Source organism: Pteropus vampyrus, unplaced genomic scaffold (assembly GCF_000151845.1).
Source record: "Pteropus vampyrus isolate Shadow unplaced genomic scaffold, Pvam_2.0 Scaffold32, whole genome shotgun sequence".
NCBI classification, from domain to species: Eukaryota; Metazoa; Chordata; class Mammalia; order Chiroptera; family Pteropodidae; genus Pteropus; species Pteropus vampyrus.
In genome coordinates this window covers 9,321,158-9,335,161 of record NW_011888813.1, presented here as the reverse complement: position 1 = coordinate 9,335,161, position 14,004 = coordinate 9,321,158, and the positions used below count along the sequence as shown (strand labels likewise).

General features: G+C 42.4%; 1 protein-coding gene and 1 long non-coding RNA gene across 3 annotated transcripts in view; both read left to right on the top strand.

Moving 5' to 3' along the window:
• The window catches only part of PTPN21 (protein tyrosine phosphatase, non-receptor type 21), a 60,168-nt gene that overhangs the window by 31,712 nt on the left and 14,452 nt on the right, over positions 1 to 14,004 (top strand). For both annotated transcript variants that reach the window (XM_011357123.2, XM_023528840.1), the window contains 6 exons: positions 1,466 to 1,553; positions 2,203 to 2,291; positions 3,493 to 3,580; positions 4,269 to 4,348; positions 10,969 to 11,029; positions 11,673 to 11,757. In XM_011357123.2, coding sequence (XP_011355425.1) covers positions 1,466 to 1,553; positions 2,203 to 2,291; positions 3,493 to 3,580; positions 4,269 to 4,348; positions 10,969 to 11,029; positions 11,673 to 11,757 — 491 coding nt within the window. The remainder of the gene's footprint in view (positions 1 to 1,465; positions 1,554 to 2,202; positions 2,292 to 3,492; positions 3,581 to 4,268; positions 4,349 to 10,968; positions 11,030 to 11,672; positions 11,758 to 14,004) is intronic.
• On the top strand, positions 4,355 to 9,239 carry LOC111737890. The gene is made up of 2 exons (XR_002779612.1): positions 4,355 to 6,089; positions 6,231 to 9,239. It is a non-coding gene; the product is annotated as an uncharacterized LOC111737890 (long non-coding RNA).

Here is a 14,004-nt window from a genome sequence, read left to right as displayed (position 1 = left end):
CATTAAATTCTTATAACTACTCTTTAAGGTAAATGTTATTATCTCCTTACAGATTGGGGAAGCCAAGCTCAAAAAAGACTAAATAACTTGCCCAAAGTTACAGGTGGTTGAGGTGGGATTTGAACCCAGGTCTGTCTAATTATAACCTATTGTTCATTCCCTCCCATTAAAAATAACCTTTTGCCTTTAGCCTCTCCCCATTCAAACCCATACAATCTCTCACAAAGGCTTAATCTTCCTAAAATATCACTTTCCTCTTATCTCCCTTCTCTCCTTCTCAAATGCTCATGAATCTTTTCTTGCTCTTCACTAGCCCGAGTTCATTACCCCTGGATTAAAGGCCTCCTATAAATTGGTTAAATCCTGCCTATCCACCTTTACCTTCTGCTGTCCCAAATGAACCGTTTCCCCCCAGCACAATTAATTCCTCAGGCATGCATTGCCTTGTCTTTTGTTACTTTCATTTATTCACGTGTGCATCTCCTTAAAAGATAGCTTATTACTATTATTCTCCATGAGGCAGGGTGCTGGATGCTGTGGCACAGAGATAAACAGAAAGATTCCCTGCCATCGGAGAATGTGTTTCCTGCCTTGCAGTCTAAGGGGTAGGCAGGACATCTCATTGTGGCAGTAATTCCAATATGAATAACAGAATATGGGAGCAGTGGGAATAATGTGCAAGGATGCAGCCGGTCTGCACAAACCAGGGGCATCTGACTTAGACTCAGGGCACTCACAGAAGGTGACAAGGAGTGATACACAGGCCAAGTCTTAGAGGATATTAGGGATTGACCAGGTACACAGATGAGTGATGGGTATACCAGATAGAGGGATTAGTGTGCGCACGGGCCTAGAGGCATGGGGGGAAATGGTGTACTCAGAGAAACGCAGAGTTCGGGATGGCCGCAGTGCGGGGTGCCTTGTGGGTATGAGGCGCGGCAGAAGGTGAGGCTGGAGAGGCAAGTTGCCACGCAGTTGGGCACCTTCTTTACCCCCGTCACCTTCCTACCCATCCTTGTAATTCTGTCACTGGAGCTAAAAAGAATTTCTATCCTCCTAACTCTTATTTCCTGCACTTCTACCATTTGGCATTTAGCACACGATGCTTGGTATCGCCTGATACTTTGGATAATAAGCAGTTACTCAGTGGTTGAGAAAGAATCCTCGCTTTTCCTGAAGCCGTTTTAGAGGGTTGTCTTATCCCCCACATTCCCCTTGCCTGCCTAAAGTACAGGGGATAGGGCCTTTTATAACTAACCCTCAGTGTGCAGCACAGTGCTTTTTTGCATGTGGTCAGTTTTCAGTAAATATTGATGGATTGATATAATCAATACAGATGCTTAGAGACTTGAAATGTTTATAATGTTTTGTGCCAAATTCATATGTAGTGTTTAGGAAAGCTTTCTTTTTTTTTCATTTTTAGTTTCGTGAGCAATCAATCTTACTAACATCTTTTGGGTTGCAGAGGGCTCACAGCTCCTGATGCCGAGATGCTGTACATGCAGGAGGTAGAGAGAATGGATGGCTACGGAGAAGAGAGCTACCCTGCGAAGGTCAGTACACAGGACGCCAAGGCTGGGGCTCTCCACGGTCCATCTCAGCAGCTCCGAGAGGACGGTGGGAAGCCCAGGGATCCTTGCTGTCCCAAGGCTGAACACAAAAGTCCGGAGATGTAAAAGCTGGGGTCCTTGTGGCCAAAATTTTGTAGTAAAACACATTCCTGTTTTGCGGTTTATTCTTTGAATGCTCCTGAAAGAGCTTTCCTTAAGGCAGGGGTCCCCAACCCCCGGGCTGGTGGACTGATACCGGTCCATAGCCTGTTAAGAACCAGGCCGCACAGCAGGAGGTAAGCAGCTGACCAACAAGCGAAGCTTCATCTGTAATTGCAGCCGCTCCCCAGCGCCAGCATCACTGCCTCAGCTGCACTGCAGATCCTCAGGCGTTACAGTCTCATAGGAGCACCGGTCCCTGGTGCCAAAAAAGTTGGGGACCGCTGCCTTACGGGTCCATCTCTTCCCACGTACATATTTTCAAGATGATAACATTTATAACTTTCAGACTTTTTTCCTGCAGAATAGTTACTCTACTCTAGGTCTTCTGAACATTTTATATCTGGGAGACAAGTTTAGGGCACGAGGTGTAGTTGTTGTAGTTTTCGTATTTCCGCTGCCTGAGTTTTTTTTTTTTTTTTTCTCCTTTTAGGATAGCCAAGGCAGCGACATATCCATTGGAGCATGTCTTGAAGGTATCTTTGTGAAACACAAGAATGGAAGGCCTCCTGTGATATTTCGGTATTTTTCTTACATCTTTCTGTGTGGTGATATTTTTTAGTCCCTGTATCAGTTATATTGCTCATAAGTCTCTCCCAAGGTCTCAATAGGAAATGGAACTATGCCCTTCCTAGAATAAAATACCACCAGACTATAGCAGTTCTTTTGTAAGTGACTTTCTTCAAAACCAGATGTGCAGACAATAGTGCTTTATAATGATGGTCAACTTAAGAAATACTTAAAAATATGTGCCCCTTTTCTTACCATATGGAGGCCATTCCTTGGATGTGAATTTCCATTTCAGCTTTGGTTTCTAGGGCTATTTCTTGTGGAAAATGTAGGGCTCTCTCTGACTCTAGTTAATGTACCAAAATTCCTAAAATATGAACATCTAAGTACATTGCAGTTACGTTTTGTAATGGTGATTTTTTTTTCTTCTGATTAAAAGAAAATGATAGTATTCATTTGTGGAAATCGTGAAATGTCTGTATAACACAGGTAGGAAGGATATAAAGCCGTGTGCTAATAGTGGCTGAGCAGTGATATTGCAGGTGATATAAATTTCCTTTTCAGTATTCTTTGTTCCAGTATCTTAAAGATAGTAAATCGAACCATGTCGTTCAATCCCTTTTCATACCTTAAAATTCATAACCTAGAAAATCTGAAGTGTCATTTAATAGAAATATTTGCAGGCTTACCGAGATACTACCTATTTTGATTTTATCATCTTGATGAAAAATTAAAAATTTATGTTGCTTTTATAAAGTAGTAAAACATTATGTCAGTTTTGTCAAAATCCGTCTCAGCAGTTCCGAGAGGATAGTGGGAAGCCTGGGCATACCCGCTGTGCCACGCATTTCTAGGACCTAACACAATTTCTGGCGTGGTGGAAATGGGTGCCCTTTACGATGTTTGTTGAATGAAGGAAGGAGGCTTTGGCATCCAGCTAAAATAGGAAATTTTGATCGCGCTAATCTGGCAAATGAGGACAAATAGATTTTACATTCTGAAATACTCTTCGTCTTCATTTAGTAAACATTTACTTTGTGCAACTTGGTGTTGTCATCAATTAGAAGGTGCACACTAGCCGATTAAAACAACTATTTTCTTTCTGAAATAATTAACAAATATTAACATATGCATCAGGCTCAAGAAGGAAAACTCTTATCTGCTAGTGTGAACGTGAGCACACACTTTGCCGTTTCTGTTTGTTGTCCTTTAGGTGGCACGACATCGCTAACATGTCCCACAATAAGTCCTTTTTTGCATTAGAGCTGGCAAATAAAGAGGAGACCATCCAGTTTCAGACTGTGAGTAAATGTTAGGAATCCTCACGGAATGTTTTTCCTGAAAGTTAAGTTAGTATTTGCGTGTGCGTGTTTGCGGGAGTGGCATTAAAATTATAATGTTTCACAGTTTTATAAAATGTAAAATTTTATGACATTTTGCATGATAGCACTTGGCAAAAGTAGTTGCTCAGTAAATATTATTGTTGAATGAACGAGTCCTTGAATAAATAGTCTCTGGTCATGATAATCTTTAAATTAAATTTAAGAGACTAAGTAAGGGAGAAAATAAGCACTAATATTTTAATTCCCCTTGATAAGTGAATGGCTGTGTAGAAATATTATTTCATAGTTATTTGTTTTTGCTCTCTTGACAAAGGCAATATTAAGTCACCGAGTCAAACATTTGGTTTAAAAATGTCTTTGAGAATCTATTTGTCAAACTAAAAGCTGATATTCTCATAATTTTTAAATTTCTAAGTCATTTTGAAATTGTTTAATATAAGAATCACAGTTAGTTTTTTTGTTCTAATAATTAAAATCATAATTATAGCATTCCTATGATAGGCACATTATTTGAAAATGAAGGAGTGACAGTGTGTTAAAAGTGACTTGACATACTATGTCACCCAATCATGTCTTGTCCTCACATAAACTCTGTATCCAGTTGTAAATGTGCTTTCATTTATTTTGTGCATATTTTGTTTGCTAGGAAGACATGGAAACAGCAAAATATGTATGGAGGCTCTGCGTTGCACGGCACAAATTTTACAGACTAAATCAGTGCAGCCTGTGAGTATATCCTATTAGTGGAAATTGTAGAAAATAATGAGTTTAGAAATTTTCATCTTGAGCTGTCTTATGCCATGAGAATGGTAAATTTTATGAAAATGATGTCATTTTCATGACATTTTTATAATAAACCTTTGCTTTTGTGTGTTAAAATATTTCTCAAGCATTTTCATTTTAGCTTTCAACCAACTTTTAATAACTATGGATATGCCTTTAAGATCTCTTTTGGCTGTTTACTAGAATCATTCTAATTCTCGAGCGTTATTTAGGAATATCCTGTAATTTTTTATCAGCATTTTGAGTAATTGAAGATGATTGCTTTTCAAGCCACTTGAAGAATTTATGCCCCTTCTTCCTAATGTACATTTTTCGTAGCCTCTGCTGCGTCGTTCCCGTCAGCACACAAACATGCCGTAATATGTCTTAAAACACTTCCTTTATTCCTCATGTCCTCTAGCCATAGCACCATATCTCTGCTCTCTGTTACAGCAGATTCCTTCGAAAGAGTCGTATCTACTTGCTTTCTCTCCTTCCTTCCACTGTGTTTCTCCTAAGCTACCCTATCACTGACACTGCTTCTCACCGTGACAGTGACCTTTATCCAGCGGTCATTTCAAGATGCTTCCACTTGACTGCCCAGCAGCACCCAACCTCTGACCGCCCTTCCTTCCCGCACCCTGCTCTTCCTTGGGTGTCGGGGCCTCACCCTCTCCTGCTTTTTCTCTTTCTGTGCTGCTTCTTCCCAGTATCCTTTGCTGGTTTCGTCGTCAGACCTCTTCCCTATCTATTCTCGTTCTCTAGGGCGTTCACCTTGCCTCAGGCTTAAAAGTAGCATCTGCTGAGCGTGCATCTGCTTTTCTCGCTGCATCTTCTCCCTGAGCACTTGACTCACATATCCCACTGCCTGCTTGACATCTCCACTTGGGTACCTAAGAGGCAGCCTTAATTCAATACGTCTAAAGCCAAACTCTTGATTTGCTCTTTCTCTTCCGGCCCCCAGACCTGCTTTCTTCCTTCTTTCCTATTTCAACAAGTGGCAGCTGACCATTTTCACCCAGTCACCATAGACTGTCATCTGGAACACTGCAGTAGCCTTCTGACCCTTGCCCTTCTGTGCCTGTCCTGCCCGTAGCTTACTTTCCATGAGTCAGCCAGAATGATCTTAGTTTGACACGAGTCAAATCCTATCACTCTTCTTAAAACCCTGCACTGGCATTCGTCTCATTATATTTGAAAGTACCAGGCCGTATGCCATCTGGTCCTTGCCTGGTTCCATCCTTGTTTGCTTTAGCCGCCTGCTCACTCACCCTGTTCCAGCCGCACTAGCATCCTTTCTGGTCTGTGTGCGTGTTTCACCACTGGGGATGCTATCCTTGCCCCTGCTTCTGTCTGAAATGCTCCTCTCCCATGTCCTCATGTGCCTCGCTCCCTCATCTCATCAGTGTCTCATCAGAGGTGCCCTCTTTAAGAGGCTGCTACCTGTCTCTCTTTCCTTACTCTGTTTTATTCTTCATAGCACTCAGCACCACTTGAATTTATATGCTTGTTTGTTTACTTGTTTATTGTCTGCATCCCCTCCCCGCAGGTAAGCCTCCCTGCCATGTGGCAGACAGGCATTCTCCCTGTCTTAAGCCCTACATTCCCAGTGCTGAGCAAGGGCCTGGCCCACACTTGCCGTGATGAATTTGTTGAATGAGTCTACAGAAACAAGCGTGAGGAGCTCTGACCTGGCATGTCTGTGGTACAGTAGGAGCCCTCAGGAGAAGGGTACCTAGCCCAGAACCCCTGAGTTAGGGACGGCTTCCCAGTGGAGTGACATCCTAACTGAGACCTGGTTTCGCTCCATCCCCTTTTATCTAAATTGTCCTCTGGGTCATTGCAGTTGCCTCCCATCTGGCCTCACCTGCCCCATCTGACCTGGCTCCAGCCTGTCTTCTGTATGGATGAGTAAAAGATGTAACACTGCTCTCAAAGTTAGAGGTCAGGACCAAACTCGAGCCTGTTCCTCCCAAACACCCTTCCTCAGCTCTGGGGTTAAGTGCAGTCTCCTGGGGTCCTCTGGGCTCATCTGCCCAGCTGACCCTCGATCCGGGCTCCCAGAACCCATCAGTCGTCACAACGCTGATGCCTCTCGCAGCCCTATGCCTTGGCTAGAATGTCCTTTGTCCTCTTCTCTGGCAGACTCAGTCATTCTTCAAGATCCAGGTTAAATGCAGCCACCCCAGAGTCCACCGTGCTTCTAGTTTGCTTAGTCCTCAGTACTATTCTCAAAGTCCTGTTGTTTCCCTTCTATTTTCATAACGATCCTAATTCAGTAATTGCCTTACGTGTGTCAAGCATTTTGCTAAATGCTTTTATCTCCTTCAATCTTTACAGTAACCCTGTTTGATACAATTATCGTTGCCCTTGTATAGATGAAGGTTTGGAGACTTAGAGAAGTAACGTGTCATACCCCTGCCATACGACTAGCAATTGGGAGCAGTGAGACTAGAGCCTGTGCTCTTAGCCACTGTGCTAAACTGCTAGAGTGTTCCTGTCTGCTGTCTTGATGTGGGTGTGACTAGTCTGTCTCATCCGACGGAGCTCCATGCTGGCAGGCTCTCTCATTCACCATCGTCCCCAGGTGTCTGGCTTAGCATCCCTTCCAACCATGTTTTTATCTGAGTCCTACTGCTGGTCTGGTGATGGGATTTGGAAAGCACTAGCTGATAGGGAGGACCAACCCTGCTTTCTGGTGGGCATAGGGAGCCTCTGCTCAATGGCTTGGAGTTCTGGGTGCATCTGTGTGTGAAAGTGCTCCCCCTGGTGGCTAAGTTCGGTGGTGCCGCTAGTGTAGGATAGTTGCTTTCCAGGCTCCTCTGGGCTGGCCTGGTTACCCCAACCATGGGTGACATTATTTTTGTGCACAAGTGTGTTCTGAGATTCAAACAGTAGATATGTGGTCTGTTGGACCACAGCCTTTTCATAAGTATAAAGCCTTTCATAAGTTTTAAGAGTATTCATAATATTGAGCCATGATGATCTCAGTTCATTCTTTTTCTGGAAAATAAGAGAGAATCAGTCATTTTGAATAAATCATAAAATATAATCCCTTTCTGTTAGGCTTCCATATTGGTTGGTGGTATTACCTTTTTTAAAAAGATTTTTTTTTTTTTTTTTTTTTTTGGCAAAACCACCTGATAGTTGTAAAATTAGAGGGAAAAGAAATTATTGTCTGTTTGTGGTAAATGATATGGTCTTTTAAGGCTCCCAACCTCTACTGTTTAGTCATATTTAATATTTTAATGATTCTGAAGTGTTGGTAGATTTGCCTCATGGTCCAAATGAGTAAACTCCAGTGTGGTGAGCCTGCAGCAGGCCCGGAAGTAGGCATCTGGTTCCGGCTGGGGCCGCTGGTAGCACAGGAGGTGGATTCTGACTTCACTCCTTGACTGTCCCCTTCCCCAGCCCTCGATCTTGACATATAATGTAATGGCGTTTGAGTTGGCCTTCTGAGATTCATCTGACCTTGACGCAGATTACTGCATTTTAGAATTCATAGAATGGCATGATCCATCATCAGACTTGCCTCCCCCCTCCACTTTTAAACAAGGAACTTTAGGTAACAGAATCATCTTATTTTACTTGGGCCTTAAAAATGTTGGATAACAACAATTTCTTTTTGCTTTTTAATTTATAAAACGGGATAATAGGACCTTGCTTAATATTCTTTTAGGGTTGGATGCGGAATTAAATGAGAATGTCAGTTTCTTAGGTCAACGTCTTCTTCCAGCCCCCTATCCCCCACCCCAACCCCCAGAGCTGGTCATGCTGTAATCAACCTCTCGAATTTATGTGAGGAAAAGCCTGGGAGACAAAAGGAGTCTTGAGAGGGTTCTTGGTGTAGGAGGCTTTCTCTCTTCTCTGTGGAGGGGAAGAGTGGGCAGAATGGCATCTCCCAACCTGCACAGCCAAGTGACAGAAATTTCAGCAGACTTTCTCTGGAGGGGAGGTTGGATTTCAGTGGTTCCCTGGTGTGTCCATCCTCTTGCCTCCATGGAGCTTGCAGATCAGTTGGGGTTGAGGAGAGGGGTCAGATAATGGATCGTTAGGGACCTGTGCTCAGGAGGTTGACAGACCTGCCTGGTTCAAATGCCGGTTTTGCTACTTACTGCCCATGTGACCAGGAGTAATTTACTTAATCTAAGTATCAGTTCCCTCATCTGTAAAATCAGGGTAGTAACCAGCCTCCCTCACGGGCTTGGTGTTTAGATTCCGCAAGCTAATCACGTACGGTCTTTGGCGCCGTTTCAAAAAGCATTTCTTATTTATTTTACTCAAGCTTGCAGCCTTTTCTTATTTTGTTTTCTCCAGTTCACACAGTCCCATGATTTTTTCAAATTGTTCACGTGTCTCATTTTTTAGCAGCACCCATTGGCATAGTAACTACCCAAAAGTCCAGAAAACACAACTGAGTTGCACACCATTTCCTCTTGTGGACTAAGTGGAGGAGAGCTGACCTCACAGTAAATTCCCTTTACAAGAATATCAGCAAGCAGAGAGAGGGGGTTAGAATAGTAGAACTGATGACGAGGCCGACAATACCAGTTTGGCAGGAGGAAGATGTACTTGTGTGTTTGTGTTTAGCAGAAGCATCCTCCGCAGTGGCCAGCGTCGCCTCCGTACCGGGTGCTGCCAGCAAGGACGGCGAAATAGATAGCATATGTGGGAGTGGCTGCCTGTGCCCTAAGCTCTGCGTCCTTGGATTCTGTGTGTAACACACAAGTTTATTTTTGCCGCAGGCTGGGCAACTCCGGACACGTTGGAGGATTTTATCAGCAATCCTTTCTCTCCACTTCTGAATTTTGAATTTATAGTACTTTAAAAGTTCAGTCCACTTAGTGAGTCTCTGGAACAAATATAAACTTCAAAGGACCAGTTTGCCTAAACCTGGCCCTGACAATGGAGAATGAACAAAGACAACAAATTTCAAGGCTATGAAATGCGGGGTCTTCAAATTCTGGACAGTGATTTTAGGAAATATCAATGCGCAGTTAGGAATCTTTAAAAAAAAAAAAAAAAGCACAGACACACTATCCAGACTCATTTCACTCCTTTACCAGTATGTATAATATTTTACTGGTTGATACAGGTATTTTTGCAGTCTCATAAACATCCATTTTATTGTTGAGTAACATAATACTGGTAAAATGGAGCATCCTTTGGAAAAGAGACATCTATTCATTAACAACCTTAATACATTCCAGTGATATTGAATGGAGATTATTAAAGAAAGCATTAAAGCATTTAAGTCAACTCGTAAAAGCATTGTAGTCACGTGGCGTTGTTCTTAATAAGCATTAATTTTCTTTTAATCTCAAAAATCTTGTAAAAATAGGCTAATATTCAGGGTTTGAATATAAGACCAGTTGATAGAATGCTAAGAATAATGTTAGTTTATGATAGAATGCTAAGAATAATGTTAGTTTATGAAGCTCGATATGGAAAATTTGCTGATTAAATGGAGCGAGTGTCCACTTTGTGATTATGGATTTTCTAGTAATTAGTCCTTAGAACGCTATAACCAAAGGTCATAAAATATTTTTGTAATCAGTAATTACGTGTCACATAAGCTCATGAGCCAAGGACAGGTGGTAAAAGGTTTTTTAAAAATGCTTTGACAAAATTATGTAAGTCATCAACAAAGCCAAGAATCCTCTGTGTTTAGATTCCTAGATCTTACTTGTGATAAAACCGACCACACACAAGGACAAAAAAATGCCTGCCTCTGTTTAAAAATGATAGAATTACAAATGGACTTTTCTGTTTGTTCCTTTTTGACCAGATTTTATTGAAAGGTGGAACTTGTTGTGAATAGTTTAAAATCTCCTTTCCTCTGATAAATATCAGTGGCATTTCTGAATATCCTCATTTCCTTTTAAAAAGTACATTTAAAACCAATCAGAAGTTTCTTGAAAGAAAAGTAAATTAATGAGTTTACCATAGGCCCACTGAACCAAATTTTCTTTTTTGCTTTCCCTAACTTATAGCTTCTTGAGTTACCAAAGTTAAAATTTATCTCTTTGTTATGTTTGTAGGCTGTGGTTAACAGGCTTTTAATTAAAGGTGGTTCCCATTGCTGTGGGCTTTAGGGCTGGCAGGTGATGGCCACCCCTCGGGACCGTTAGTGGAGGTGGCCAGTGCTGACCCAGGCCCCCGGGAGAGACGCGCTTGCACTGAATCTTGCTTCCCCTGGGATGAGTTTGTGGGCGATCTCATCTCGCCTTGCCCTTTTCCCCTCTGCTTATGGTCACTCCAGGGGTTTTTTTCCTGGCTGGACCAGGGGAATTTACTGCTGCTGTCCCCCACCCCCGATGCTCCAATGAGGAGGCTGAGACCTTGGAATGTGGCCAGAGGGGTCTGGGCAGCAGGAAGGGGCCGAGGCCCAACCGAGGGACAGAGAATCTCCTCTCTTTTCTCAAGTTTATGGTTGGATCCCTTTGTCTTTCTTACTCTAGAGGATTTGTCACTTTGCCTTCCTTTTAATTTATTTTGGTAGAATTAGGAAGAGTATGAGTGTGTGTATATGATGAGCATGTCTATATATCTCTACCTCCTCAAAGACATGTTTTGTTTTACAGGCAAACGCAGACCGTCACAGTGAACCCAAGCAGGAGGAGGCCTTCCTCAAGGATGTCACTGGTAAGAAAGAAGGAAAACTATGATCGCCGTGTTTCTTTTAGTGAAGTCATCTTCGTTAATAAAATTGGCTTTCGGTAGTGTTTAAGTTTGAACCACAAGTATGTCAATATTTGATTTGTGAACCACAAGTGTGTCGCTTTTGAGCAAAGAAATGGTGATTTTTTTCCCCATAGGTTAAGCCCAATATTTATATTACATACAGCATTTATTATATTACACATATTTAAATATTAGGTCCAACCTAACATTAAAAATTTTGAGAATTAGCCAAGAATAATCAGAATTTAGTGGATATTTAAAATACTAGACAATTTTGCCTAATAAGATTAGTTATATTACATATAAGCTTCTTATGTTCAGATGTTTATATAAGAATTCAGGAAATTTGTGTCTATTCCTTCTTGCTCCTTGTGGATGCAGCTTGTTTTCTTGTGCTTTCCGATGTCTGAGATCAGTGCGTAGGGCTTATCTTGCCATTTTGAGAAACATTGAAAATGACAGATATATTAAGAGCTATAGGGTCTTCATGTTTACATTTCATGTAAAATATATTTGACTCCTTTAGAAGCTTTTTAAGCCAGCAGAAAATTATTTTATATATATCACATAGTCATAACCCTGTTTTGAACTTTCCATTTCTCAGCCTAAACCCCAACCCTATGTGATGCCTCCCCCACCCCAGCTGCATTATAATGGACATTATACAGAACCATACACCTCTTCCCAAGGTAAGGTACACTATTGCTCAAATGCCTTACACAGTTAATACAATTTGAATAAATTATGGAGATTTGGAGATCTTGAAGCCAGAATAATATTTGGCTGCAGTTACATCTAAAATTGTTGTCATGATTATAGCCACTCTGGATTCATAGAATAAGCTACCATTATATGCAATTTCTTGGACATATGTAGAAAACATGCAGTACTGTAGTCCACTCAAATCCACGGGGGATCCCCAGTTTCAAGACCTCCCCGTGGATGCCTGACACCACGGACAGTACCGAACCCTGCATGGACTGTGTTTTTTTCCTATGCGTACATACCTACGATACAGTTTAATTTATAAACTATGGACAGCAGGAGATTGACAATGATACCTAAGAATAAAATAGAACAGTGGTAACAATATGCTATGATAACAGTTATATGAATGTGGTCTCTCTCTTCTCAAAATATCTTCACTTTTCCGTTTAATATTTTTGGACCATGGTTGACCACAGGTAAATTAAACTGCAGAAAGCAAAATAGCATGGGCAACGGGGTATACTGTATTAAATTTTTAAAAAATTAAGTTTATTAAGGTAACATTGGTTCATAACATCATGGAAATAGCAGGTGCACAACATTGTAATTCGATATCTGTGTGCTCTGCTGTGTGCCCGTCCCCCGGACCCGGCAGCTTCCTCTCCTTACCATGTATTTGACCCACTTTGCCTGTTTTGCCCTCCCCTCCCCTCCCCTCCCCTCCCCTCTGGTAATTGCTATTCTGTTGTCTGCATCTATGAGTTGTGTTTTTTTAGTTCATTTGCTGCTGTTTTGTTTTATATTCCACGTATGAGTGAAATCATACAGTTTTTGTCCTTTTCTGACATGCTTATTTCACTTAGCATAATGCCTTCAAGATCCATCCATGTTGCAACAAATGGCAATATTTCATCTTTTTAATGGCTGAGTAGTGTTCCAGCGTGTGTGTGTGTGTGTGTGTGTGTGTGTGTGTGTGTGTAACATCTGACTCATTTGTTGATGGACAGACACTTCAGTTGTTTCCTCTTGTACTACAAATAATGCTGCAGGGAACATAGAGGTACATATGTCTTTGTGAAATAGTGTTTTCATAGTTAGGGGGTAAATACCTAGAAGAGGAATTGTCGGATCATCTGCATTATTTGGCCCATTGGCACTTCTTCAAGCTGGTTCCCGTTAAGTCCTGTAAATATTCCCCCATTAATCCTTGAGTGTTTCTTTGTTTACCGGTACAGGATGTCCCAGGTTCATTTTGTTTTTTGCTCACCTGAGACGTTCCCATTGTAAAGGTTTAAGTATTTTTATTTTAATTTTCACTTGATTAGTACAGGGAGCTGTATTTAAGACAGCGCTTCCAAAGCCGAATCTCAAGCATCCATTCAACCGACATTAACTCTCTACTCTGCCTACAAGGCTCTGCTCTGAAGGCCAAGGAGACTGGCGCAGAGACGTCGTTCTATACCTTAAGAGGCTTAGAATCTAGTACACAAATAACAACAAACACACAAGAGAACATGATGGTTTTGAGGAGGTAGAGCAGGCGATTGCCGTGCCGATCAGCGGAAGAATGACTCTCAGCGCGCTGGGGAGATTGAGAAGGGCTTTCTGGACCTCAGGAGGTGGGTGGGTATCAACAGGTAGGGAGAGGGGCGGGTGCCAGGTTGAGGTTGCTCTCGTTTTGGGGGGACAGCGAATGCCATAGCACAGAATGGGTACGAGGGTGTTTGGAAAGTAAAGTAGTCGTGGCTCACATAGGGCACTGGTAGGAAATGACGTGTGGAGGGACCAGAAGGTGGCTTGTGATCGTGTTGGTTGTGCCAGGCCTTATGGTAAAGATGAGCATTCCATGCAGTGAGGTGGGCAGTAGAGGGGAGCAGTGATGTGGGGTTGGATTCCGAGAGTGTCCACGTTGGGGTGTTTTTTACTGTCTTCACTGTCCTCTCCCCCTTGCTCCCTGCCCTTGTCTGGTTTTGCGACCCCAGCTCCTCCTGCTTCTCTCTGCATTGCTGGTGCTTCCTTCCTACTCGTCCTCTTTCCTGGGTCTACAAACAGCCTAGTACTTTTTCCTCTCCTCTCTCTTCCAACTGCAGTTTGAGACACGCCCCCCCCCTGGTCACCCCCACTCCTGTTACCTCACTTCTGAGAGCAGCGCCTGCATGCTGCCTCTGTCTGGTTATCCGTTCACTCCTTCCGCCTTTGCTGCTCTGTTCCAGCTGCCCTTTCCGGCG